This window comes from Brassica rapa, chromosome A02 (assembly GCF_000309985.2).
Source record: "Brassica rapa cultivar Chiifu-401-42 chromosome A02, CAAS_Brap_v3.01, whole genome shotgun sequence".
NCBI lineage: Eukaryota > Viridiplantae > Streptophyta > Magnoliopsida > Brassicales > Brassicaceae > Brassica > Brassica rapa.
In genome coordinates, this window is record NC_024796.2 from 1,819,902 (window position 1) to 1,844,836 (window position 24,935).

The following is a 24,935-nucleotide window of genomic DNA, read 5'->3' on the forward strand; positions in this document are numbered from 1 at the left end:
AGTATGTACTTTCATTGTTTTGGTTTTACTTATTTATTTTCGTTTCTTGTTAATCTGTTTTGTTTTCTCACCTGTCGCAGGTTGCGTTTGGCAATGAATTGGAGTTTGAACTACGTGACTAACCGGGACATGGGATGAACCAGCAGAACAATAAGTAGCATATAAAATACTTCCTACAAGACGAGGAAATGGTCTTTCTGGACATATAAATTTTCACATTTAAGGACTAGAAAGGAAATATGAATAAAAAGAGGAATTGTGTTCAGAAAAAAAAAATAACGAGGAGAAATGAGAATGGTATAATTTGGATAGTTGACTGACCAATAAAAAACTACTCAGCATGGAATTATCAGATAGAAGATGCATTTGAATATGATTAACTAGGGACTAACCCGGGCTACGCCCGGGATTTTTATTTTTTTTTCTAATTTAAGTTGTTAAATTATTTATATTTAGGTTATGATATATATTTATATAAATGTTAAGATGCATGTCATAATTAAAATTTATTTTCAAATTTTAATACGTTAAATTAACATATTTTTTACTATTTAAATATCTTTTTTTTGTAATTTTGTTGGCTATCTAGTTATCATATTTAGCAAAACTATCTGTTGAGTGTTGGAATAAATGTTTTAGATATTTAATTAAACTGCAGAGTATTTTCGGATCGACCACATGCTCAACAATCGATCGATCCGTAAAAAGATGGTCGATCTCCTTGGCCAGGTAAGTACAATTTTAGCAAAAATATCTTTGATTTTCAAATATTAAGTATATAACTATTTTTTGAATATTTTTTTTTTGAATTGTATTTTTTGATTAAATTATTGTATTATATAATGTTTATGTAAATATTTTTTGATGTTTGAATTTGTGTTGTTCGTATACTTAACCATAATATTACAATTATTTAATTTAAGTTATTATAAGTATAATATATGCTAAACCAACTTAAATTATATTTACAATATGACCATCCTAAACCGGTTAATAAACCAAAAATAATACTAAACCAACATGAACCAATACCTGATTCGGCGAGGAAGGAAGTGTTTCGGGATAAACGCTTGAATGGTTATTAACTGTAATGGTTTGATCATGAAAGAGTTAGTATGAATATTAACAATAAAATTATGGATTAGATTAATTTAAATTTGTAAGAATATCTTTGAGTCTATGAAAAGCAATTCAATTCCCATGAATAAGTTTGGTTTTTGGAAATTCCGGATTTCCCAACAATGAAAAAACAATACTAAACAAACATGAACCAATACCTGATTCGGCGAGGAAGGAAGTGTTTCGGGATAAACGCTTGAATGGTTATTAACTGTAATGGTTTGATCATGAAAGAGTTAGTATGAATATTAACAATAAAATAATGGATTAGAATAATTTAAATTTGTAAAAATATCTTTGAGTCTATGAAAAGCAATTCAATTCCCATGAATAAGTTTGGCTTTTGGAAGTTGCAGGTTTCCCAACAATGAATCTACCTAACAAAAGTTCGTTGTTATAAAAAATCTCCTTCAAGGTCATTAAAGGTTTTTGGGACGGCAAGAGTTGATGGTTGAACCATTTTTTTGCTCGAGTGCTTTGAAGTTTTCGTTGATAGTGTGAGGTTGATGTTGATGGAATAATGAGTTTTATAGAGACTTTCTTGATGTAAAACTATATATTTTTTTTAATGTGGTATTTCCATTTTTATATAATTTACTACCATTTTAATATAGATGTACATTTTATTTAATGTACTCTTTCCATTTTTTAAAAATTGTGCATTTACTTATTATTGTATATATAATTCGTATATTTATATATTTATAATATTTACTTATTATTTATTTTTCTATATATTGTGTATTTCTCTTTCTTATACTTTATATTTTGTTAATATCTATATTTTATATTTTAAGATATATGTTTAAATCTTAATGTATTTTTCCATTTTTAATGTAAAACGGCAATGTTTAATAGAAGAACTTGGACAAATAGTCAAATAGTTATATTTATGTTTTTTTTCTTTTTTATAAAATGGTAATGTTACATTATAGAGATAAGCCATTTTTTTAGTGAAAAATGGTAATCTTACATATCTTTAATGTAGTTTTTCCATTTTTTTTATGTTGTATGTTTACATATGATTGTTACTTTAAATGTAAAATGGTATTCTTACATATGTTTAATGTAGTATTTCTATTTTTTTATGTTGTATGTTTACATATTATTTATTATTTTCGAAATTATATATAATTTTTTTTTACAAAATAGTAATGTTACATTATGGAGATAGCCGTCTTTTTTTTAGTGAAAAATGGTAATCTTACATATGTTTAATGTTGTTTTTCCATTTTTTATGTTGTATGTTTACATATTTAAAAAAAAATGTAAAATAGTAATCTTACATATGTTTAATGTAGTATTTCCATTTTTATGTTGTATGTTTACATATATTTATTATTTTTGAAATTATATATAATGTTTTTTTACTTTTTTTTTATAAAACGGTAATGTTACATTTTGGAGATAAGCCGTCTTTTTTTCAAGTGAAAAATGGTAATCTTACATATGTTTGATGTAGTTTTTTCATTTTTTATGTTGTATGTTTACATATTATTTATAATTTTCGAAAATTAGTAATATTAAAATGTAAAACTATATTTTATGCCACGTGTCATATTTCGGGAGAAGTTTTTTTTGCTTATGTGGACGCTCTATTGAGCCTCAAAATGTCCCTTTTATTAGTAAAAGTAAAACTATATTTTATGCCACGTGTCATCTTTCGGGAAAAGTGTTTTTTGCTTGTGTGGACGCTATACGGAGCCTCAAAAGGTCCCTTTTATTAGTATAGATTTAAATGTAAAATGGTAATCTTACATATGTTTAATGTAGTATTTCTATTTTAATGTTGTATGTTTTACATATATTTATTATTTTTGAAATTATATATAATGTTTTTTGTTTTTTTTTATAAAACGGTAATGTTACATTATGGAGATAAGCCGTCTTTTTTTTAAGGGAAAAATAGTAATCTTACATATGTTTAATGTAGTTTTTCCATTTTTTTATGCTGTATGTTTACATATTTTTTACAATTTTCGAAAATAAGTAATATTAAAATGTAAAACTATATTTTATGCCACGTGTCATCTTTCGGGAGAAATTTTTTCCGCTGATGTGGACGCCCTATGGAGCCTCAAAAGCTCCCTTTTATTAGTAGAGATTTTCGAAAATAAGTAATATTAAAATGTAAAACTATATTTTATGCCACGTGTCATCTTTCAGGAGAAATTTTTTCCGCTGATGTGGACGCCCTATGGAGCCTCAAAAGCTCCCTTTTATTAGTAGAGATTTAAATGTAAAATGGTAATCTTACATATGTTTAATGTAGTATTTCTATTTTATTGTTGTATGTTTTACATATATTTATTATTTTTGAAATTATATATAACGTTTTTTGTTTTTTTTATAAAACGGTAATGTTACATTATGGAGATAAGCCGTCTTTTTTTTTAAGGGAAAAATAGTAATCTTACATATGTTTAATGTAGTTTTTCCATTTTTTTATGTTGTATGTTTACAGATTTTTTACAATTTTCGAAAATAAGTAATATTAAAATGTAAAACTATATTTTATGCCACGTGTCATCTTTCGGGAGAAATTTTTTCCGCTGATGTGGACGTCCTATGGAGCCTCAAAAGCTCCCTTTTATTAGTAGAGATTGGGAATCTTTCGATTCATGAACATTTAAGAAATGGAATATTTTAAAGAAGAGAAAACGAAGTTAGTAGTGGAAAGACACGTCTTCCTGATCTGGAAGATTTTACTCTACTCGATCTTATTCCTCTTACATTATTTCAGGATATATACCCATTATTAACGACTTTTTTTTTTTTTGCTTTTAATCGCGGTATAATGACTAAATAGTGAATAAAAGGTTTGGAAACCACGAAGTTTGATCAGACTTGTATTTTTCTCATTGACAGGATCCCCTCGGGTTCGATAGATTTATCTTCAAGGATTAGACCATCTCCAAGGCAACTCTATTTTTTTCTCTATAATTTACACAAAAATAGAGTAACTCTATTATAGTGTAACTTTTGCTCCAATGGTGTTACTCTATAAGAGCATCTCCAAAGGCACTCTATTTTTTCCTCTATAATTTACACTAAAATAGAGTAACTCTATTATAGAGTTAAATTTGCTCCAATGGTTCACTCTATAATAGAGTTACTCTATAATAGAGTGAAATATAGAGTAATCCTATTTTTTTACTCCAAATATAGAGTGAAAAAACAAGAATACTCTATATTTCACTCTATTATAGAGTAACTCTATTATAGAGTGAACCATTGGAGCAAATTCAACTCTATAATAGAGTTACTCTATTTTAGAGTGAAATATAGAGGAAATTATAGAGTGTGATTGGAGATGGTCTAATAGAGTTACTCTATTATAGAGTAGAATATATAGGAATGTCATATTTTACTCTAAATATAGAGTAAAATATGACATTCCTATATATTCTACTCTATAATAGAGTAACTCTATTATAGAGTAACACCATTGGAGCAAAAGTTACACTATAATAGAGTCACTCTATTTTTGTGTAAATTATAGAGGAAAAAATAGAGTTTCAAACATTAAGTTATAGAGTTTGGTTCTGTCACTAGCATACACACATGGGGATGGTCTAGTGCCGTCTAGCTATCTCTCTTTATGGCAAGAATTTGTTGCAAGAAAATGACATGTTTTTTTTTTCTCTTTCTTGGTTGTATCAGGTGGCAGTGATAATGATGTACTTTATGTTTTTAACGCATTTACTGCTATTGTAGACGGTTTAGTGACTAGGGTCGTCTGATTTTGTTACTACTTAAAACCTATATTTTCATGAGTTGTTTCTATTTTGCGGCTCCCAAATTGGGAAGAAGGCTTGGGGACTATTTATTTGAGTAATACGTGTAATCTTCGTTATTAGATTTACGTGTTTTTAATACTACTCGTCTCCACTTGAATTTATTTTTATGTATGAACAAGTCAAATTTAAATGTCTTCAAAAATTGGAAGATAAGTGTTTTTTTTTTCCGTTTTGTAAATGTGGGAGTGGTAATTGAAAAATGAATTTCATATAATTCAAAATTATACTGACATCACGAGCGAGTAGCGGACTATATATACAGTATGTGTAATATTTACAAGTAGTTTTATGAATCGTCTAAGAGGCGTATTACCATAATTTGTTCCAAAGAATAGTTGAAGAAAGGCCAAAATAAAGATGGGGTTACACGTCTTCCTTACATGGAAGAGTATATGCCACCATCATATTGTTAAATAATTGCATATTTAAATTACTAGATATAAATCGCCTATATAGTTTTATACTTTTATTGATATATTTCTCTTCGTAATTTTGGTTCAGTTCTTAGTGACATCATACGAGGTCGGCCGACTACTTGCCTAATTCTATTATTTTGCAAAATTCCTAAAAACCAAAATATGAACAGATATACATTACATAGTACTATTATATTCCCAATTATTCTTTGTCGCGAAAAAACAAAAGAAGATTTAAGCATGAAAGCGATATTATGATTTAGGTGAGGTGGAAACCAAACTTATTGTGATGTGAAAACAGAAATAAAGTATGGACGCATCTTCCATAGTTAAAGGAGATACTGTTTTAAGATGGTGCAACTATGATTTCATCTTTTCCATATACAAATCTTTTGACGATTTTAAAAATTTCTACGTAAGGTTTGTTCCATAATCAAGTAGATACACACAATCTTGATGGCTGGTTAATTTAGTTTTTGTTGTTTAAAGTTAATTAAAATCGTTACTTCTGACTTTCAATCTCGTGTCATCCACAACGAAGACGTGCACAATTTTTAATGGCTTCTCAGAAGAACTCTTTCAGGAGAAAATTAAAAAGTGATATTTAATTGTTTAAAAACTGGAGATGCTGATAGTATTATACTAAAATAATTAAAATGGTTGCATTCGTTTGGTGAGTTTGAGTCAGGAAAGAACGAAAGTGAGTGTATTTTGCGTGGCGGGTTGATAATTCCTGAAAAAGACTTTTAGATAGGGTTGCTTGTGTCCGAAGCGTGAGATCACAAACAAGTTGATACTCTAATATAAAATGGAATATGTTTTTAAAAAAATATCGTGTATAAAAAATATAATATAATCCTATTTTTTTGTCAACAAAATATAATACTATCCATGTTACAAGTTTTATCCATATCACACTAAGGTGTCTTATCAAATGTTGTTCTACACTATAATCACACGTAAATTTGCACTCTTCTTCGTCTGGCACGTATGTGAGGTTATGTTTTCAGGTCAAACCGACTTTTAAGAAAAGCAGATGACTATGGAACAAAAGGACCATATATGCTATATTAATGACTACAATATCATCATATCTTCGTCCTAAATACACTTCATGTGTGTGGCCCTTTTCCTTTTAGCTTGTGGTTACTGAATTATAAAATCTTTTCGTTTTGAGTTTCATTTCTCTAGAGGACGGACAACATTCGATGGCTTAACGAGCAAGTTTTAAGGGAATTTTGGTGTCAAGTCCATACTAATTGTTGAATTTTATATTCGCTATAAAGAATGTAAAGGCAAAATATTAGGAAATGATCAATGGACTTTTAAGATTTTTAATTTATCTAAAGACTTGTACCGAAAGTGTAAGTTTGCTCGTGACTAATCTGGGAGCTACCTATGATCCTTCTATTTTGGCTACGGTCCAGTCTTGGTGAATTCTAAGTTGATATTAATTTGTTTAATCACATCCTAGAAATACTCTTGAGGAATGGTCAACAAAGGCAGTTCAGTGATCAAGGAGACCTAAAATTTCAAAAATTCGCTATTGAATAACATCATTTCAATCGTGACATCTAGCTATTTATAACAAAAATAAAAGATTCAGAGACACATGGTGGTCTTCAATATGATTGATTGTATTCAACCGTTTCAATAACTATGACTATTAAATACAAGAAACAGGACTCGTGTCTCTATTCTTTTCTAATCAGTTCCGTTAAGCAAAGTACTTAATATTCATGGACGACAAGTGGTAGTCTATTTTGAAGTAATTCGCCAGTCAAAATTTTCATCTTGTAATCTCCCAAAATTGATTTAGGATTAATTGGCTACATTATCTTAACAGGCATAAAAACCTTTTCGTTTAAAAATCAATTTGCCAATTAGGCAGCAGTTGAGGTAGGGAGACCAGAAATGACTCAATTAGTGTGATGAGTTATGAACTTATGACTCGCACTCTTTTCATTAAAATGAGTAATTAACTCCTTAACTTGTTAGCACAAAAAAAACTCTTTTAACTTTAGCTAGAGACGAACCAGTCCACAGACGATACATGTGACAATGAGAACTGAAAAACCACAAAAGACATTTAGATAACTTTTTTCCCATCCTTCGCGTTCTTCCGTTCTGGTTTGGCATTATTCAAGGCTATGGCTTAGTTTCATTTTTGGCTTTTATAAAAGAAAAATCCTAAAACTCGTTCACATTCTTTTTGTGAGTTTTTGATTCTCTCTTCTGAAAAAAATCAAAAAAATTCCATCCACACTCTTACTAAACAAGATACTTTTTTTTTTTTGGTCTAAATGTTAAGATTTATAACCATTTTCTGAGTTTTACAATGTTGTGAAAAAAACACAACTTATTACAACAAACAGCAAGGAGAGAATAAAAGAGAGAGAAGGCTGACAAGAAGCATCCTAGAGGGATTGGAAAGAATTAACTATAAGGGAAAACGAAGCAGAAGTACAATTCGAGGAGGGAGGGTGAAGCTGCAGTCCTAGACAGAAGAGAGGCTGCAGTCCGAGACGGAAGAGAGAGCAACCTATCCCGCATACTACGATCCACAACCTTGAAGAACGCCTCTTGAGCCATAGAAACATCTCTGAAGATACGGGCATTTCGTTCACGCCAAAGGTTGTAGATAATAACTTGATTCAAAAGCTTCAGCACCGCAACAGCTCGAGACGCATGGGGCCCTTGCAGCTGTCGGCATAGATCAGTCACCGCCGCTACAGATGTAGGTGGAGCCGCCAAGTACCTGCCACAAAATCGATTCCAAATGACAGTAGCATAGGAACACTCAAAGAACAGATGGGAATGAGATTCCACAGCATTAGGACAAAGAACACAACCTGGTGGAAGAGTTATGCCCCAAGCAATCAACCTATCCCTAGTAGGAAGTCTTTTAAGAACAGCAGTCCAAACAATGAAGGAACAGCGGGGGATCTCCTCTTTGAACCAAACCACCGGGTGCCACTGAACCAGCGGGTTAGGAATGCGTAGCCTCTCCCACGTAACAGAAGAGGAGAACGAAGTACCAAAACCACCTGATCTGTTTCTCCACAAGAACACATCGCTACCATTCGCTTGACATGGGACAGGCATGGTAGATAATATAACATGAAGAGTCTCGGCATATTCAGATCGCGCAGAGGGTAAGTTCCAGTGTCCATCACGAACAGCTTGCGACACAATTGCATTTAGAGGGATCCTAAGAGATGCAGGCCCTGAGCTCCCGAATAATAGGTATAAAGGACCAAGCTCCGTCCAGTAATCATACCAAAACAAAGTTGTTTGTCCATCCCTGACAGTGCAGCGGAGATAGAGCTGAAGCTCTTGCCTCAAGGCTAGCATGCTTCGAACAGTCTTTGAGAACCTTGGCGACTCATTTATACACCAAATACTCCTACCCGCAAATCTGTTGCTCTTCAGCCACGGCACCCAAAGAGATCCAGAAGCAGAGAAGAAAAGCCAGATTCGTTTCAATCTGAACACCATCTCAAAATCCTCCAATTTCCTAATTCCCAAACCTCCCTCTGTTTTTGGTTGACAAATATCTGCCCAAGAAACTCTTGCACTCACAGCCGAGGAAGTGTTATTCTTCCATAGAAAACCAGAACAGAGGTAATCTACTTTTGTATAAAACCATTTTGGGAGCACAAAGACAGAGCTCCAGAAGTTCACCATGCCGTAGATAACCGAAGTGATCATCTGAACTTTACCAGCGAAGGAAAGGAACTTAACCATCCAAGAGTGGAGCTTAGCAGTAATACGATCAAGAAACGGTTGCAGAGTGGCTGCTGAAATCCTTTTGGGACTTAGCGGCAAACCTAAATATCTTGTTGGAAACACCCCACGCTTAAAACCCGAAAGATCACTTAGAACAGAAGCTTGAATATCAGAGAACCCGCCATAGAAGATCTCTGTTTTCGACTCATTCATATCAAGTCCGGACCAGTCCTTGAATAGACGCATGACTTCCTTGATTCCTGACGTTGAAGCCCTTGTACCATTGGAGAAAACCAAGAGATCATCCGCAAACAGCAAGTGTGTGAGCTTTGGGTCCAAACACAGCGGGTGTAGCCCAAAAACCCCATCAGCCTCAGCCTTGTTCAGTAGAAGAGACAGGACCTCCATCAACATAATGAACAGATAGGGAGAAATGGAGTCACCCTGCCTTAAACCCTTCTTACCCTGAAAGAAACCTGCAAGCTCACCATTAATCGCAACGGAGAACCTGGCTGAGGAGATACACTCAGTGATCCAAGAGATAAAAATGGGCGGAAACTGCTGCGCTTGAAGAACTTTAATAACAAAGTCCTAGCAGACAGTGTCGAATGCTTTTCGGATGTCAATTTTTAACATTGCACTCTTGAGGCAGGATGATTTATTATAGTCCTTGATGAGCTCCGTCGCAAGAAGAACATTCTCTCCCAAGCTCCGACCTTTCAAGAAGGCCGCTTGATTCGGACTAACACATTTGGTGAGGATTGGCTTGAGACGGTTTGCAATAATTTTGGAGATGAGCTTGTACACAATGTTGCAACAGCTGATGGGTCTGTAGTCACCAAGAGAGCAGGCTTGAGGCTTTTTTGGAATTAAAGCTATCGCTGTAGTGTTCATATCCTTGAGAAGGTGACCATTCCTAAAAAATTCTCGAACCGCTTTGATGATGTCCTCTCCCACTGTCTCCCAAGATGCGCGAATAAACTCAACTGAGTAGCCATCCGGCCCCGGACTCTTATTCAGCGGCATAGAGAACAGAGTTGCTTTAACTTCGGCAGAGGTTACCTCACGTTTCAAGTAGTTCTGTTGAAGATCAGAGCAACGGAAGGGGAGAAGATTACTCAGGTCTTCCGTCGTGGCCGCAGAGAAAGGAAGGTCTGTAGAACCAAGAATCCCTTGGAAATAATCGGCAGCGTGAGCTTTTATATCCTCAATCCCGTAGAGCAGATTTTCATTGCCATCCTTGAGAAAGTGTATATGATTTCTGGAAGCATGATGAGAGACCATTCTGTGATAAAAAGGGGTGTTGCGATCGCCTAGATTAGCCCATCTGACTCTCGACCTCTGCTTATAATACTTCTCCTCTGCGTTAAGTAGAATGTTTAGTTTATCGCGCTCAGAGTGTTCTTCACGGGCTGTAGATGCATCAGGCAGAGTAAGCAAACGTCTTTGGAGCTCATCCACCCTCTCCCTTTGAGCCTTGACTCTTTGCGAGATGCCACTAAAATGTCGCTTGTTGAGATTTCTCAAAGGTCTCTTCAACAACTTCAGCGAACGAATCAGCTTGTATTGATCTGTACCCGTAATCTGGCCAAAGTTCCACGCCTCTGTAACTGTTTCAGCATACTCTGGATGATCTATTACGTGATGGAAAAATTTAAACGATTTAATAACCTGTCGCCTTATAGCTGGCATCCGAAAGAGGCAAGGAGCATGATCAGATTGTGAAGGATCTAAAAAGTCCGCAAAGGAGTCAGGAAAGGAAGAGGACCAGGTCTGGTTGATGAAAGCGTGGTCTATCCTCGTCGATATAGGATTATCATCTTGGCAGTTCCTCCAAGTAAAAGGTAAACCTTTGGCTTGAGCTTCAAATAACTGAGCATCCTGCAATCCAAGATTTGCTTCCTCCATTCCAGACTCATCTGTGCGCGCTGAGAGGTGGTTTGAATGATGAGAAGACCGCAGCATCTGATTGAAATCTCCAAGTACTGACCAAGGGTGCTCTGAGACCGGGGATGAGGCATGTAAGTCCTGCAGATTAATCCAGAGACTCCTCCGATCCTCCACCAGATTAAACCCATATACGAACGTGACCGTGAGGGTTATGTTTTCAGACAAGATAGTAACCCCACAAGTAACTGATTGAGCAGTTGCATTATAGATAAGCATCGTGACCCTCGGATCCCAAACAACAACAATACGACCAGCGTCGTTATGTTCATAATTCCCATAGTATTTCCAATCCCTCGGAATAGCACTCAAAACTCTCTCTTTATTATTCTCCAAAATATGAGTTTCCAAAAAAGCTCCAAAAAAAGGCCTATGGATATTAATCCAATCTTTGGTCATGGTGTGGCGTCTATCACTATTCAGTCCACGAACATTCCACGCAAAAAAACACATAAATAATGATTTAGAGGTGTTTTGTGGCCCTGCGGCCACTCCTCCTGTTTCTGACCAGGATAAAAGGGTTTTTTCGATCCTCCTCTGAATCGAAGCTTTCTTCTTGCTTAGTACCCGGACCAGCTATTGTCTGAGCACTATCCTAAACAAGATACTTGTTGTTTTCCAAGTGTTCTCTTCATACTCTTACATAATCTGCAACCACTCATTTATATATAAAGGTATTATGATTTTTTTTTACTTGAGCATACTATATCATGAATTTTTAAAAAATGTTAGACCGGTAGGTCGAAGAAGTATAGTTGATTGCGAATGTTTAAAAGTCAGAAGAGAGTCGACAGACTTCAAAGAATTATGACAAAATATATTGCGTACGTCCACGGAATTGTGTGAAGTGCTCCATTCCAAGCTTTGATAACCACAGTCGATCTCTACGTACCAAAGTAAAAATTTAAAGTACAATTATTGAGTTTCCAAGATGAAGATTCAAATGTGCACAAAAAAATAATAAGATGAAGATTCAAACAAATATCACGATTTCTTTTCATAATCATTTTCATTAAGTTCCTTTGATTCCTTAACCCTTCTATTTAAGGAATCCAGTTAGTCGCCAAGACGAAAAATGAAAGCACAAGCCTAATAAATTGGGTTATGGTTAAAGAATTGGGCCGACCCCTCTGTAAGCCATGACCATTTTCGTTCTAGTAGAGTTTTCCGAAACTGAGCTCCATGAATATTAATACAAACATACGAACATTAAACCAAAAGTCATATAAGACGATACTAAGTATACTCTATTTCACACACAACAATTGTTTCTCTCGCGCATAACTACAGTCATAACATTTGATAAAGAGTCGATAATTCGATTTAAGTGGTTGGATTGTGTTTTGTTTACCGAAACTAAAATTAAATAAAAACACTTGTAGGTTTGTTTGTTTACCGTTCTGCTTCGTTTTGGTTTGAATTCGATTTAGTCTTGGACATCTCCATCTCAACTCCATTTCTTCCTCTAAAATGAAGTAAAAGTGAATATGGAGTAAGGAGTGCTCCAACCCAACTTCATATCTCACTCCATAATGAAATTTACTTTATAAATGGATTAATCTATTTTTTTTGTTCATCACTTCATTATGGAGTAGGAAATAGAGTAGGGTTAGAGCAATTTTACTCTGTTTTCACTTTTATTCTATTTTAGAGGAAAAAATAAAGTTTTACATTGGAGATGCTCTTAGTTAAAAAGTAACTAAATCTATGAAATTATTGATTATATTAAATAAAGATGTGGTTTTACTACAAAGATTAATAAGTTATCCTACCCGGTTCGGTTTGGTTCTACGTTCCAGTTTATACATAATTATTTTGGTAACTAGTAAAATGACACCTACGAAGCAAAACAGACGTCACCAACACCGAAATAAAACCACCGTTAGGTGTAAATAGAAAATTAATAGAACTTTCAGGAGAGAAAAAGAAGCATGCAGAAGAACATGGAAATACTTAGATCAACGAGAATCAAACTAAAAGCAAAAGAAAAGCGAGAGATGAAGAATCTTAAAAGCCAAAAAAAAACAATAGACTATGATTAGAGAATAACTAAACGCGAAGTAATCTCTTCTTTAACTTTGTTGTCGATATTACTCATCAATCTCAGAAGCAGAGCACTCTCTGTTCTGTTTTCATAAAGGATCCCTAATAAAACCATCGTCCAGGGTTTGATCCGCCGAGAAATAGGAGAAAAATGGGGTTTCTCTTTGGTTTGTTCATAGGAATCGCAGTTTCTATCGGTTTGGTCGTTGCATTTGCACGCTATTCTAATGTCAGATCCACTCGTCGAGCTGAATTGGTTAATATCATTTTTTCATTATAACTTTTTTTTTCCTTTCATTGTGATGGTTTGCATGGAGATAATGAATAATGAATAATATCTCCATTCGTTTTGTTAGGCGAGAACCATTGCTGCATTTGCAAGAATGACTGTTCAAGATTCAAGAAAACTTCTCCCTGGAGAATTTTACCCTTCTTGGGTTGTATTTTCACAGAGACAAAAGTTGAGCTATTCTGTTTAATTACTATTTACATTATCTATTTTCCTTCCATCATTTATTGATGATATAAAAATTGGATATTGATACTTGTCCTTGATAAAATTGCAGTTAAATTGGCTTAATCTTGAACTTGAAAAGATCTGGCCTTATGTAAACGAGGTAACTTTTAATCCTTTTTAGTTTTTACACCATCTTTCTTATTAAAAATGCATTAGCTTTTTTACTCTTTGATATATCCTCTGCTTACACATGTAGGCAGCTTCTGAGCTGATTCGAAGCAGTGTGGAACCAGTTCTTGAACAGTACACACCAGCTATGATAGCATCTCTCAAGTTCTCTAAATTAACACTAGGGACTGTGGCTCCTCAGTTCACAGGTTGGTTTTGTTGGTTGCTATATAAATAATATAAGTACAGATTCTTAACCAAGAACAAATTATATAGGAATAATAGTTATGGGTTAACTTCCTGGATCTTTTTACTGTCCATGCATTGGTTTAGCTTAGTTTGTACATTGCAGTAATAATACATTAAAAACCGTCGTGTTGCTCACTCATTTTCAGGAGTTTCCATCTTAGAAAATGAAAGTGGACCTACTGGAATTACGATGGAACTTGAAATGCAATGGGACGGTAATCCAAAAATCGTGTTGGATGTCAAAACTTTACTTGGTGTGGCTTTACCGATTGAGGTATCTCACTACTAATGCTATTATTATAGCGTTTAGTATACATTATGTGTTCTAAGATCTTTTCGTGTTGTTTGTACAGGTGAAAAATGTAGGATTCACGGGCGTTTTCAGGTTGATTTTCAAACCTCTTGTTGATGAGTTCCCTTGCTTCGGTGCACTTTCTTATTCACTACGAGAGAAGGTAATATAGTAATGATCTTCACTGATTGTCATAATAATCTTTATGGTTATGTTATATAGTGATTTTTTTTGTTTTGTGTGGACAGAAAGGGCTTGATTTTACACTAAAGGTTATAGGTGGTGAGTTAACATCGATTCCAGGGATTTCAGATGCACTCGAAGTATGCAAAAACAAAATTTGATCTTATATCTTGAGCATACTACTTATTATTGGTCAGCAAACTGTTTAACGTATGTTTCAGGAAACTATTCTTGACGCTATTGAAGACAGCATTACATGGCCCGTTAGAAAAATTATACCTATATTGCCTGGAGATTACAGGTTTTTACTTCTTTATATTATACCATATGAATTTACTTTCAGTGAAGACAATATTTACGTAAATCTTAAATGTGTTTTGAAGTGATCTTGAATTGAAACCTGTTGGAACATTGGATGTGAAGCTTGTGCAAGCAAAAGACTTATCTAATAAAGACGTGATTGGAAAATCTGATCCTTACGCTGTCGTATTCATTCGTCCATTGCCTAACAAAACTAAGAAGACCAAAACTATTGTAAGAAAATCTCCCTCTACTAAAGATCCAGCTATCTTTTTGTTTTATCTTGCTGATCATATGGATTGTGGGTGAATGTTTTTGTAATGTCGTATAGAGTAACTCGTTGAATCCAATTTGGAACGAACACTTTGAGTTCGTTGTAGAAGATGTATCAACTCAACATTTGACAGTAAGAGTTTTTGACGACGAAGGTGTCGGGTCTTCTCAGCTTATAGGAGCTGCTCAAGTACCGTTAAATGAACTTGAGCCCGGGAAAGTAAAAGATATTTGGTTGAAGTTAGTCAAGGATTTAGTGGTCCAAAGGGATACAAAAAATCGTGGTCAGGTTAGTATTTATATTCATTCCTCTTATTGTTTCAACTTACAAGTAAGTTATCATGAAGCAAAGCAGACTGTCTATCACTATATGCAAGTGGAGCAATAGACTCTCATTCGAAAATAAATAACTTAAAATAAATAAATATATATGTATGTATATATAAATTACAATTTTAGTTTTCAATTTTACTTATAAATGTAGATTATAATTTAAAAAATTAAACATAGGTAAATAGAACTATTAAAAATATATAATTATTTTTAAATATAGAGTATACTTTAATATGTTGTTTCGAACCTGGTTTAGAAATACTTTCATCATAAAATCTGAAGTTTTTTTGTTGGTCTAGATGTTAAGAAAAAGTTCTGAAGGTATCATTATAAATTTTAAGATATTATTATATGTGGTATAGGTGCAACTGGAGCTCCTATACTGTCCCTTAGGCAAAGAAAGCGGATTCAAGAACCCGTTTAACCCGAACTACTCGTTGACCATTTTAGAGAAGGTACTTAAACCGGAAAGTGAGGACTCTGATGCTACGGATGTGAAAAGCTCGCAGAGCCCTAAGAAAACAGATGTGATCGTGAGAGGAGTGTTGTCTGTGACAGTGGTGGCTGCTGAAGACTTACCAGCTGTAGATTTTATGGGAAAAGCAGACCCATTCGTAGTTATCACGTTGAAGAAATCGGAAGCAAAATCCAAGACTAGGGTTGTACCGGATAGCTTGAATCCGGTTTGGAACCAGACGTTTGATTTTGTGGTGGAAGATGCTTTACATGATCTTTTGATTCTTGAAGTATGGGACCATGACAAATTTGGCAAGGTGAGATAAACGTTACAACCATTCATGGTAAGCTAAACATGACTATGAATCTGTAGATTAATGTGTTTGGTCTGTTTTTTTTGGAAGGATAAAATAGGGAGAGTGATAATGACATTGACACGGGTGATGTTAGAAGGAGAGTTTCAAGAGTGGTATGAGTTAGACGGAGCTAAATCAGGGAAGCTTTGTATCCATCTCAAATGGACTCCAAGGCTTAAGCTCAGAGACTCCTCTTGATTCTACTTTCAACACATTACTTTTTATTTGTCCCTTCTTTGCCTTTTTTCTTTCTGTTGTGTAGTGTGTGCTGATGACCGATTTTTGTCATCCTACCTTCCTTGCCAGAGAAGAAAGTAATATAAACAATATTAAACAGACACTTTTTAGTATTGTTCATATTATTCAAAATTTACTGAATTGAGACATTCACGTATATGGTTTTGGCCTTTTGGGACATTTCTTCTTGAAAAAATTAAAATTATTCAAAAAAATTTTATTTGATTAGAAAATTATTCAAATATATATTAAGCGTAAATAGGCCCGCGTGCATATTTAGCGGGAGCAAAATATCTTTTTCGCTTTAAAAACTTTATAAATAATAGTGTTTTTTTTCTTGAGAAAATAGAAATAATAGGGTTATACGTACGTTTCAACTGATGATGGCTCATAAAGATTATTAAATAAGAACTCACGAATGTTTTATAATCTTAAGTTTGTTAAAGCATGCCCAATTATCCTTGATTAAATCGAACAAATCGATATAAGTGAGCTCAATGTAATATATGGTTTCTTTTTATTTTAAAAATTTCAATATGTAAATAACCATAACATAAATTTAAGTCAGTCCTGGAAGAAAAAAACAAACAAGCCATAGTTTGCTTGGAACCGCACCAAATCCAACCTAAACAACACTTAAGAAAATACGTTTAGTTACTTGAGTGTCATTGACCAATAACAATTGAATTTGTGAAGTTAAACCAAACCGGATTACACGGCCAAAGAGTAACAAATATAAATAGAAGAGTAAGGGAAGTAAGAGAGTAATAAACCTACGAAAAAGCAAACAACCCTAAAATTCTCAAGTTTATCTTTTCAGAATCCAAATCACGCCTTGATGTAGAAAAAGAAGAAGATACTATTTAATGGCGGATCTGACTTGTACTACACCGTTTGTGTTATATCCATTACTCGTCATAATCCTTTTCTTCTACTCCCTTAACCACCATACCGGATTTCTCTCCTCCGTCGTCAACGATGATCCTTCTTGTCATCACTCCCTCACCTCTTCGTCTGTGTTCTCTTCCTTCAGATTCTTACCTTCTCGTTCTTCTTCCTCTTGTCACACCACTCTCAACAACGTACACACAATCTTGCTTTTCATTTCTTCAGTATAAGTCTAGTTTCTTTTGTGATGTCATTTAGGTTTGTTTTAGCCACGAGGTGTTATATTCATTTTATTACTTGTAATTTGATCAATGTTGTTTAAACTGAAACAGCCGTCTTCATCAGAAGTTACGGTGGTAGATGAAGCGGCGCAGAGAATCGAAGAGGGTTTGGCGATGGCGAGAGCCGCCATACAGAAAGCTGGAGAAGTGGATCTCCGGAAGAATAGTTCGGATTTGGGATTTGTATCAAATGGATCTATCTATCTCAACGCTTTTGCTTTTCATCAGTTAAGACCTTTTCTTTCTCCTATTTTTGCGTAATCTCTATCTATCTATCTTATGAAAATATACAGATTAGTATATAATTTCTATATATTTACTTATAGTTTGATAAATATAAAATTAGTATATAGTTTAGTTTAACAACATTAATGTGTAGTTTGATCACTAGGTAATTTACTAATTCCCTTGTTAGTTTTGAATTAGTTAGGCTTTTTTAGTTAAGGACAAGTTAGGCTTGATAAAATGTGGAGACTAAACAATTATTGTATAGGTACTAACGAGTAAGGTGCATTAGCATGTGTACTCTGTTCTTTCTTGTTTTCAATAGGACCTTAACTCCAAATCAGCGTTAATATAAATGTGTCAGCATTAAAATTCTACGTGAGTTTCTATTTTTAGTAAAACCTACGCACTACTAGTTTGCAGTTTCCTATTTTTAGAACTTCAGTTTCCCCATTTGTGTAATATATTTCTACATCATTATTCCTCCTGTCTTCATGCTCACTCTCTCTCTAACTTCAGAACTCAAAATCAGACCTACTTTGAGGAAAAAGTAGTTTAGCTTTTAGGTTTCTCCATACCTTTTCTCTCCATCTCTCAATTTGACCTTTGCAAACATATCATTCACCTTTTAAAGCCCTTTCTAAAAAAACATATCACTCACTTTTTCCTTACTTCTGTCTTAAAAGTTTTTAAAGTCTCACATTATACATATGTAATGTTTTCAAACATAGGCAAACACATCAAGAGTTATCAGTTATGCATATGTAATGTTTTAAAAAAAAATTATTTACACATTACATTAAACAGGAGCCACAGAGAGATGAAGAAGAGATTTAAGATATGGACATATAGAGAAGGAGAAGCTCCTCTCTTTCACGAAGGTCCTCTCAACGATATCTACGCTATTGAAGGCCAATTCATGGACGAGATCGAGAATGGAAATAGCCCTTTCGCTGCAGCTTCACCAGAGGAAGCCACCATGTTCTACATCCCTGTAGGGATCGTCAGTATCATACGATTTGTCTATAGACCTTACACTAGCTACGCACGTGACCGTCTCCAAAACATTGTCAAAGACTACATCTCTCTTGTCTCTAACCGTTACCCTTACTGGAACCGCACTCGCGGTGCTGACCATTTCTTCCTCTCCTGTCACGATTGGGTGAGTCGTCTTAGTCAGGAGTCCCTTACACATTTCTTTTATAAACTGTAGAAAAATCCTAACCCTAACTTTCCTTATTATTTACTTGTCGTTCAAGGCACCTGATGTTTCAACGGTAGATCCAGAACTATACAAGCATTTCATCAGAGCTCTATGCAATGCCAATGCATCCGAGGGGTTCACACCCGTGAGACACGTTTCATTACCGGAAATAAAAATTAAATTCAGCAAATTAGGGTCTACACACGAGGGAGAACCGCCTCAAAACCGAAAACTATTGGCGTTTTTCGCCGGCGGTTCTCACGGAGAAGTTCGGAAAATACTTTTCCAACACTGGAAAGAAAAGGACAAAGACGTTCTTGTCTACGAGTATCTCCCCAAGACCATCAACTACGCGAGAATGATGGACCATGCGAAGTTTTGTCTGTGTCCGAGCGGTTGGGAAGTAGCTAGTCCAAGAATCGTGGAGGCTCTTTACTCCGGTTGTGTTCCGGTCATCATAGCTGATTCTTACGTACTTCCATTTAGTGACGTGTTGAATTGGAAGAGATTCTCGGTTCAGATTCCGGTACGGAAGATACCGGAGATAAAGAAGATTTTAGAAGCGATAACTGAAGAGGAGTACTTGGAGATGCAGAGGAGAGTTCTTGAGGTGAGAAAACACTTTGTTGTAAACAGACCATCGAAGCCATATGATATGTTGCATATGGTTATGCATTCGCTTTGGTTACGGAGGCTTAATGTTAGAATTCCTTTTTCACAGTGAAACTATATGTTGTTAGACTCTTTTAATATAGTAGATATTACACATGCATATAGTATTAGGGATAAATATCCCACATCGGATATTGGAAGGGATCCTTAGCAATATATAAGATGAATGTGCCACTCCACTTAGCACCAATTGGTTTTAGGTTGGAAGCCCATCTAGCTTAACATGGTATCAGAGCCCGATCCACGCAGTCCAACCCGATCCACATCGATCTGGTCCAAAGTCGGTCCATCGATCCTTGCCCGAGCATTCCGAGATTGACGCTCAAAGAGCCATCATCTCGAAGGGGCGTATTAGGGATAAATATCCCACATCGGATATTGGAAGGGATCCTTAGCAATATATAAGATGAATGTGCCACTCCACTTAGCACCAATTGGTTTTAGGTTGGAAGCCCATCTAGCTTAACATATAGTATATAAGAACTTGGGAAACTTTAAAAATGTTTCGTTTCACATATATATTCGATTAGTACAAGCCTTCGAGTTTCGTTTGGGAAAGAAACGTGTAAAAGTTGCATGCAGGCCTGGTTGTACGTGTAACGGTAGGAAACCCACCCACAAGGCCCATAAAGGATAAGAACTTAGAAAACGAGAAATATTGTTATCATACTTTAAAATCATAGTAACCACCACCAAGGCACCAACTATAGTTGTTCAAATGAGATAGCATTTTTCTGTTATGAAGTTTTTCTACTACAAGACATAAGCCATCAATTTTTATTCCTTGTTACTTTAGAATTTAGATATTCTATCTGTTACATAAAACTTGGGCAGCTTTTTTCATAGCCTCAAAATCATAATAGTAGCAATATTTGAAGCGAGAATATAGGAAGGACCAATACTGCAGTAATGAATAGTGTGTCGTAGAATAGCAAGTAACTTTTTCAAAGTTGTAAAAGCAGTAATAATCGCATTAAATTTAGTGAACCTACTAGTAGTACTTTTGCAGAGTTCACACGGTAAGAAAGGAACGTATCTTACCTTCTTTAATGATTGAATTTCACTATGTAAATTGATTAATATAAAGGTTAGTGTTCCATCAGAAATCCAACCAAACATAAACCGGTTCAACAACATCAGCAATGTAAAGACGTTTCAGTTTCTTGGCACTGCCAGTGGAAAGTACACATTGTCCTAACCCCCACTGCGTCCGATAAACACAAAACAGCAAAATTCAAAAATCTAATGACACAAAAAAAAAACTAAAATAGAAAGACCTTAAAACTTTTAAAGAACTGCAGGAAAAAAACAAACAAACCGGAATTAACCGGGTTGTATCCTAACAAAATTCATCTAATCCACTAGGCTCCACCAGCACATAGAGCGGCTTCCCTTTCAGCTTGTGTTGCCCCTATCACAATTCAAAATTTTACAATAAATTAGATGTCATATCCTTAAAGCTAGCAGTAACTTCTTGGTCAAGTAAGAAGAACTGTGACTCACCTTGACTTCAGGCAAGCCAATAACACAAGCACATTCCACAACTTCAGCTCCCTGGCTCTCTATAACGTCAAATTGTAACAAACCAAGATAAATTTCTTTATCAATGTAAGAATATTACAGGACAAAAGAGATAAATACCCATAAGGCTAATGGCAGCTGAGAGTGTACCACCGGTAGCTACAAGATCATCGATTATAATGACGCGTTCTAGTGGCTTAACCGCATCAACGTGCATCTCTAAACGGTCATGTCCATACTCAAGCTCATAAGACTCAGATATCACTTTCCCTATAGTTACAGTTTTACCATTTTCATCATCAACAACAAAGAAACACAAAGAATGAAGTGAAAATGTGAAATTACCAGGTAATTTGCCTGGTTTACGCAAAGGGACAAACTTAGCGCCTATGGCTAAGGCAATGGATGGACCAAACATGAAACCTCTTGCTTCAACTCCTACAATCATTTGCATGCAATATAAATTCTTTATAAGAGAAAAAGACAATAATGATTTATCCTTTTCTTTAACTAATTTGTTGCTTTATGAGGTAATCCCATTTCGAAAGACGTCGAGTTTTTTTTGGCGTTATTTAACAAACTTGATGACGAAACACTATATAGAGAAAAAGAAAATAAAAATAAAAAACACATGAGGTTTTTTTTACCAGCAACAACAGAGATTTGCATGTCTTTGTAACGATCTACGAAGATATCAATTGTATGTTTAAACGCCTTGTGATCAAGTAACAACGTAGTTATGTCCTGAAACATAATCCCTGTCCGAGAGAACATGAAACTTGTTCAGACAAAACACTAGTGAAACGAAACAAAAGAAGAAGTGTTTTGTAAGACCTTTCTTGGGGAAATTAGGAACTACTCTAATGGCTGCTGATATAGCTTCGAGCCTTGGATCTCCTTTCAGACCGTTCTCCGCAGCAAACATCGTCTCTCTCTCTTTCTCTTTCTAGTTTTGAAAATCTTGAGAGAGAGTCAAGGAGGGTCTTGATAGTATATTAACCTCTCTGTCTCTCTTCTCTTGGTGAGTAAATGAGAGAATTCAAAGTAGAAAACAATTAAATTTCCCTCGCACAAGAAGGAAACGAGGTCAGATTCTCTCTCTCTCTATCTCTTCTCTGTGTCTGTTTCTCGCTCTGTTCCTCACCACCAAATGTAAGTTTTGTAGAAGAAAGTGGGTGAGAGAGCATTAAATATTGTAATAGAGGAAGAGCGCGTGGAGTGTGTTATGTTATATACCCACGCGCACAGCACATAGGATTAATGAACCGCAATAAAATCACAATCACAAGGGTAGTAGTAGGAGCAAGTAGTGTGGATTAAAAGAGGGAAAATAGCAGAAGGAGAAAAGAAAATCTTATTGATCTTCGAGAGAATCTTTGGCTTTTATAGACTCTTCTTCACTCTCTAGAGATTCGATACTCTTCTGCCTGCAAAAGAGAAAACCATTTCTATAAAAAGAAGTACCCATTCTCCTAGAACCAGTTCACATTCCATGTTGTGTGTCCTGTCTCCTCTATCCCCAGCGCCATTAATACTTCTTTTATTATTGATTTTTGAAATCATTTAAATTATGCACTCAAATTACTTGGCTTGGAACTATGTATGTAGTTTGACATTTTCAGATTATAAATTGTTTTCAATAGTTTTTTTTGGTAAATCGTTTTTAATAGATTAAAATGAGAAATTTTCATAGGTTTAGGTTGTATAAATGTCCATAACATTTCTAACTCCACTCTATGTATTTCACTTCAACATACAGTTTGAAGAAAGAAATGCTCAAACCATACTCTATTTTTTACTTTATACCAAAGTGAAAAAATGGGAATACTTCATAAATGAAAAAAATATATTTATTTTTTCATTATTTCAGTTTTCATTTTAAGATAGAATATAGTTGAGTTAAATAAATCAGTTATAGAGCTAAAACGTATATTTGATTAAATTGGATATCACTCTCTTAGTTTTCTTTTTAGAATTTGATTTGTGTTTGTTGTCAAGAAAATGAAAGAGGAGTCACAAGTTCTGTAACCTATAAATTGTAATGTAATAACACATATCCATTTTATTACTTGTAGGCGTGCGGTAGATTTCTTTTAGTTTTAGTGTTTCATAATCTCTTTCTTCCCCCTTAAATCTCTCTAGTAGGTGCTAATGGCTCCGACTGGTGACATACAGTATTAAGGTTGATTTGCAGTATGTATTGTAATTTGATGTGATTTGCAGTAAAATTTATGTGGTAAAAACTGTAAATTTATGTGGTAGGTTTGCAGGAAAAGTATGAGTTACGATTTTTTTTAAAGTAATGACTGATAACTTTTTTGATGTACAAGTTGCAGTACAATTTTTATAAATAATTAAATTTATAAATAATTAATTATTTATTAAAAGAAATTAAACGTTAAACCATTTAAGACAAATAAATAATAATAAAAACTATTTTATTTTAATATGTACAAAATATTATTTCAAATAAATAAAAATTATAAGTATAAAATGATTATCCTTATACAATTTTAATGAGAAATATATTACAGAAAATTAATTTCTATTAACTAAACTAATGAAAGATACATAAACATTTGTATTATATATGTAATAGCAAAAAATCTCATATAAACATACAACTTTATATACAAACATAGTTAATAATTTTTATTATAAAATTATTCTGTTGAATCATTTAAATGGAAATAAGAATGCTTATAAAAAGACTAAGAAACAAATAGTTATTAAGTCACCAATAGTAAACACAAAAACCATGTTTCAAAAGATGATAAATTGTTTAAAGTTAAAAAAAAAAACAAACGTGGAAATAACAAACAACTAAAACACTAACTCAAGTTCTAATACACCCACTTTTCCTTGATGTTGGTTTAGAATTTGATTTAGTGATTTTACAAAGAAGACAACTCAAAAATATAACTCAACTTTACCACATTATAACTCAAACACAAAATCAAAAAGTTATAATTAAATCATGATTGGTAACATTTTTGATTTATACCTCTAACTCAAACTAAATCAAGTATAAATCATGTTACCAATCAAAACCAATATTCTGTCTGCTACACTACATTTTTTGTATAGATACGAATACTGACTTTCAAGATTGCGTATGTGACAATTATTTAGTATGGACTGGTTCTTATGTGAAACCAAGGCGTAAGTAAGTAAAGCACTCGAGTACAGAAACCACCAAAAATATATACTATCATCAGCAAAGGGCCAATATGCGCCCATATTTGAGTGGGACATGCTAACTATATACAAAATTCATTTTGGTAGAATGTACAGAAGTTAGTTTTGAATTCAACTTACGATATGATTAACTCTAGACTTATTCAACTATATCTTCTCATCTGAAATATGTACCCAACAACGCTCATCAACTAACTTAAGTAGACAGAGAAACTTGTAAAAATATTTATACAAAATACTGTATAGTTGATTATCATATATAAAACTTGTTAATGGAATAGTATAGAATTGTAAATGTGTTTTAAATATGTGAAAACATAGAAAAATGCTGTTCATGGATGAATGTAATTTTTTAGGTGGATGGGTCCTCTAAGGCGAGTCAAAACCATGTAATTATAGTTCACTAGAAACTAAGAAATCCACTGTATCTATATTGGTTACAACTTTGTTGAAATAAGCGTTTCTTTAGTTAATAAAAACAACATGAAAGGACTACACAAGCTACCAAACAAACAGTCCTAACAACTTTGTTACAATTTAATACCAACCACCGAATCTTATATCCAATACAACAAACCCTACAAACAT

General features: G+C 34.1%; 3 protein-coding genes across 4 annotated transcripts; 2 read left to right on the forward strand and 1 right to left on the reverse strand.

Moving 5' to 3' along the window:
* Positions 1-12,965: 12,965 nt before the first annotated feature.
* LOC103850753 (synaptotagmin-4) lies at positions 12,966-16,515 on the forward strand. Its single transcript, XM_009127538.3, has 12 exons — positions 12,966-13,310; positions 13,411-13,515; positions 13,621-13,671; positions 13,768-13,888; positions 14,075-14,202; positions 14,282-14,383; positions 14,469-14,543; positions 14,625-14,704; positions 14,787-14,937; positions 15,035-15,265; positions 15,672-16,082; positions 16,170-16,515. The coding sequence occupies exons 1-12, from the start codon at positions 13,206-13,208 to the stop codon at positions 16,317-16,319; spliced, it is 1,710 nt and encodes a 569-aa protein (XP_009125786.1). The 5' UTR covers positions 12,966-13,205; the 3' UTR covers positions 16,320-16,515.
* A 300-nt stretch (positions 16,516-16,815) lies between these two features.
* On the forward strand, positions 16,816-20,906 carry LOC103850754 (probable glycosyltransferase At5g11130). Its single transcript, XM_009127539.3, has 5 exons — positions 16,816-17,440; positions 17,579-17,754; positions 18,560-18,914; positions 19,012-19,727; positions 20,096-20,906. Exons 1-4 carry the CDS (start codon positions 17,225-17,227, stop codon positions 19,678-19,680), a joined length of 1,416 nt encoding a protein of 471 aa, XP_009125787.1. The 5' UTR covers positions 16,816-17,224; the 3' UTR covers positions 19,681-19,727; positions 20,096-20,906.
* On the reverse strand, positions 20,705-23,489 carry LOC103850756 (adenine phosphoribosyltransferase 5). 2 transcript variants are annotated; one of them, XM_009127541.2, is made up of 6 exons: positions 21,984-22,279; positions 21,797-21,907; positions 21,495-21,587; positions 21,270-21,419; positions 21,132-21,190; positions 20,723-21,039 (listed from the first exon to the last, which is right to left on the reverse strand). In XM_009127541.2, the coding sequence occupies exons 1-6, from the start codon at positions 22,072-22,074 to the stop codon at positions 20,968-20,970; spliced, it is 576 nt and encodes a 191-aa protein (XP_009125789.1). In that variant the 5' UTR covers positions 22,075-22,279; the 3' UTR covers positions 20,723-20,967. The 2 variants fall into 2 exon arrangements, with proteins under 2 accessions (XP_009125788.1, XP_009125789.1); XM_009127540.3 differs by having other exon boundaries at positions 20,705-21,039; positions 21,270-21,587; positions 21,984-23,489.
* Between the last annotated feature and the right edge of the window lie 1,446 nt (positions 23,490-24,935).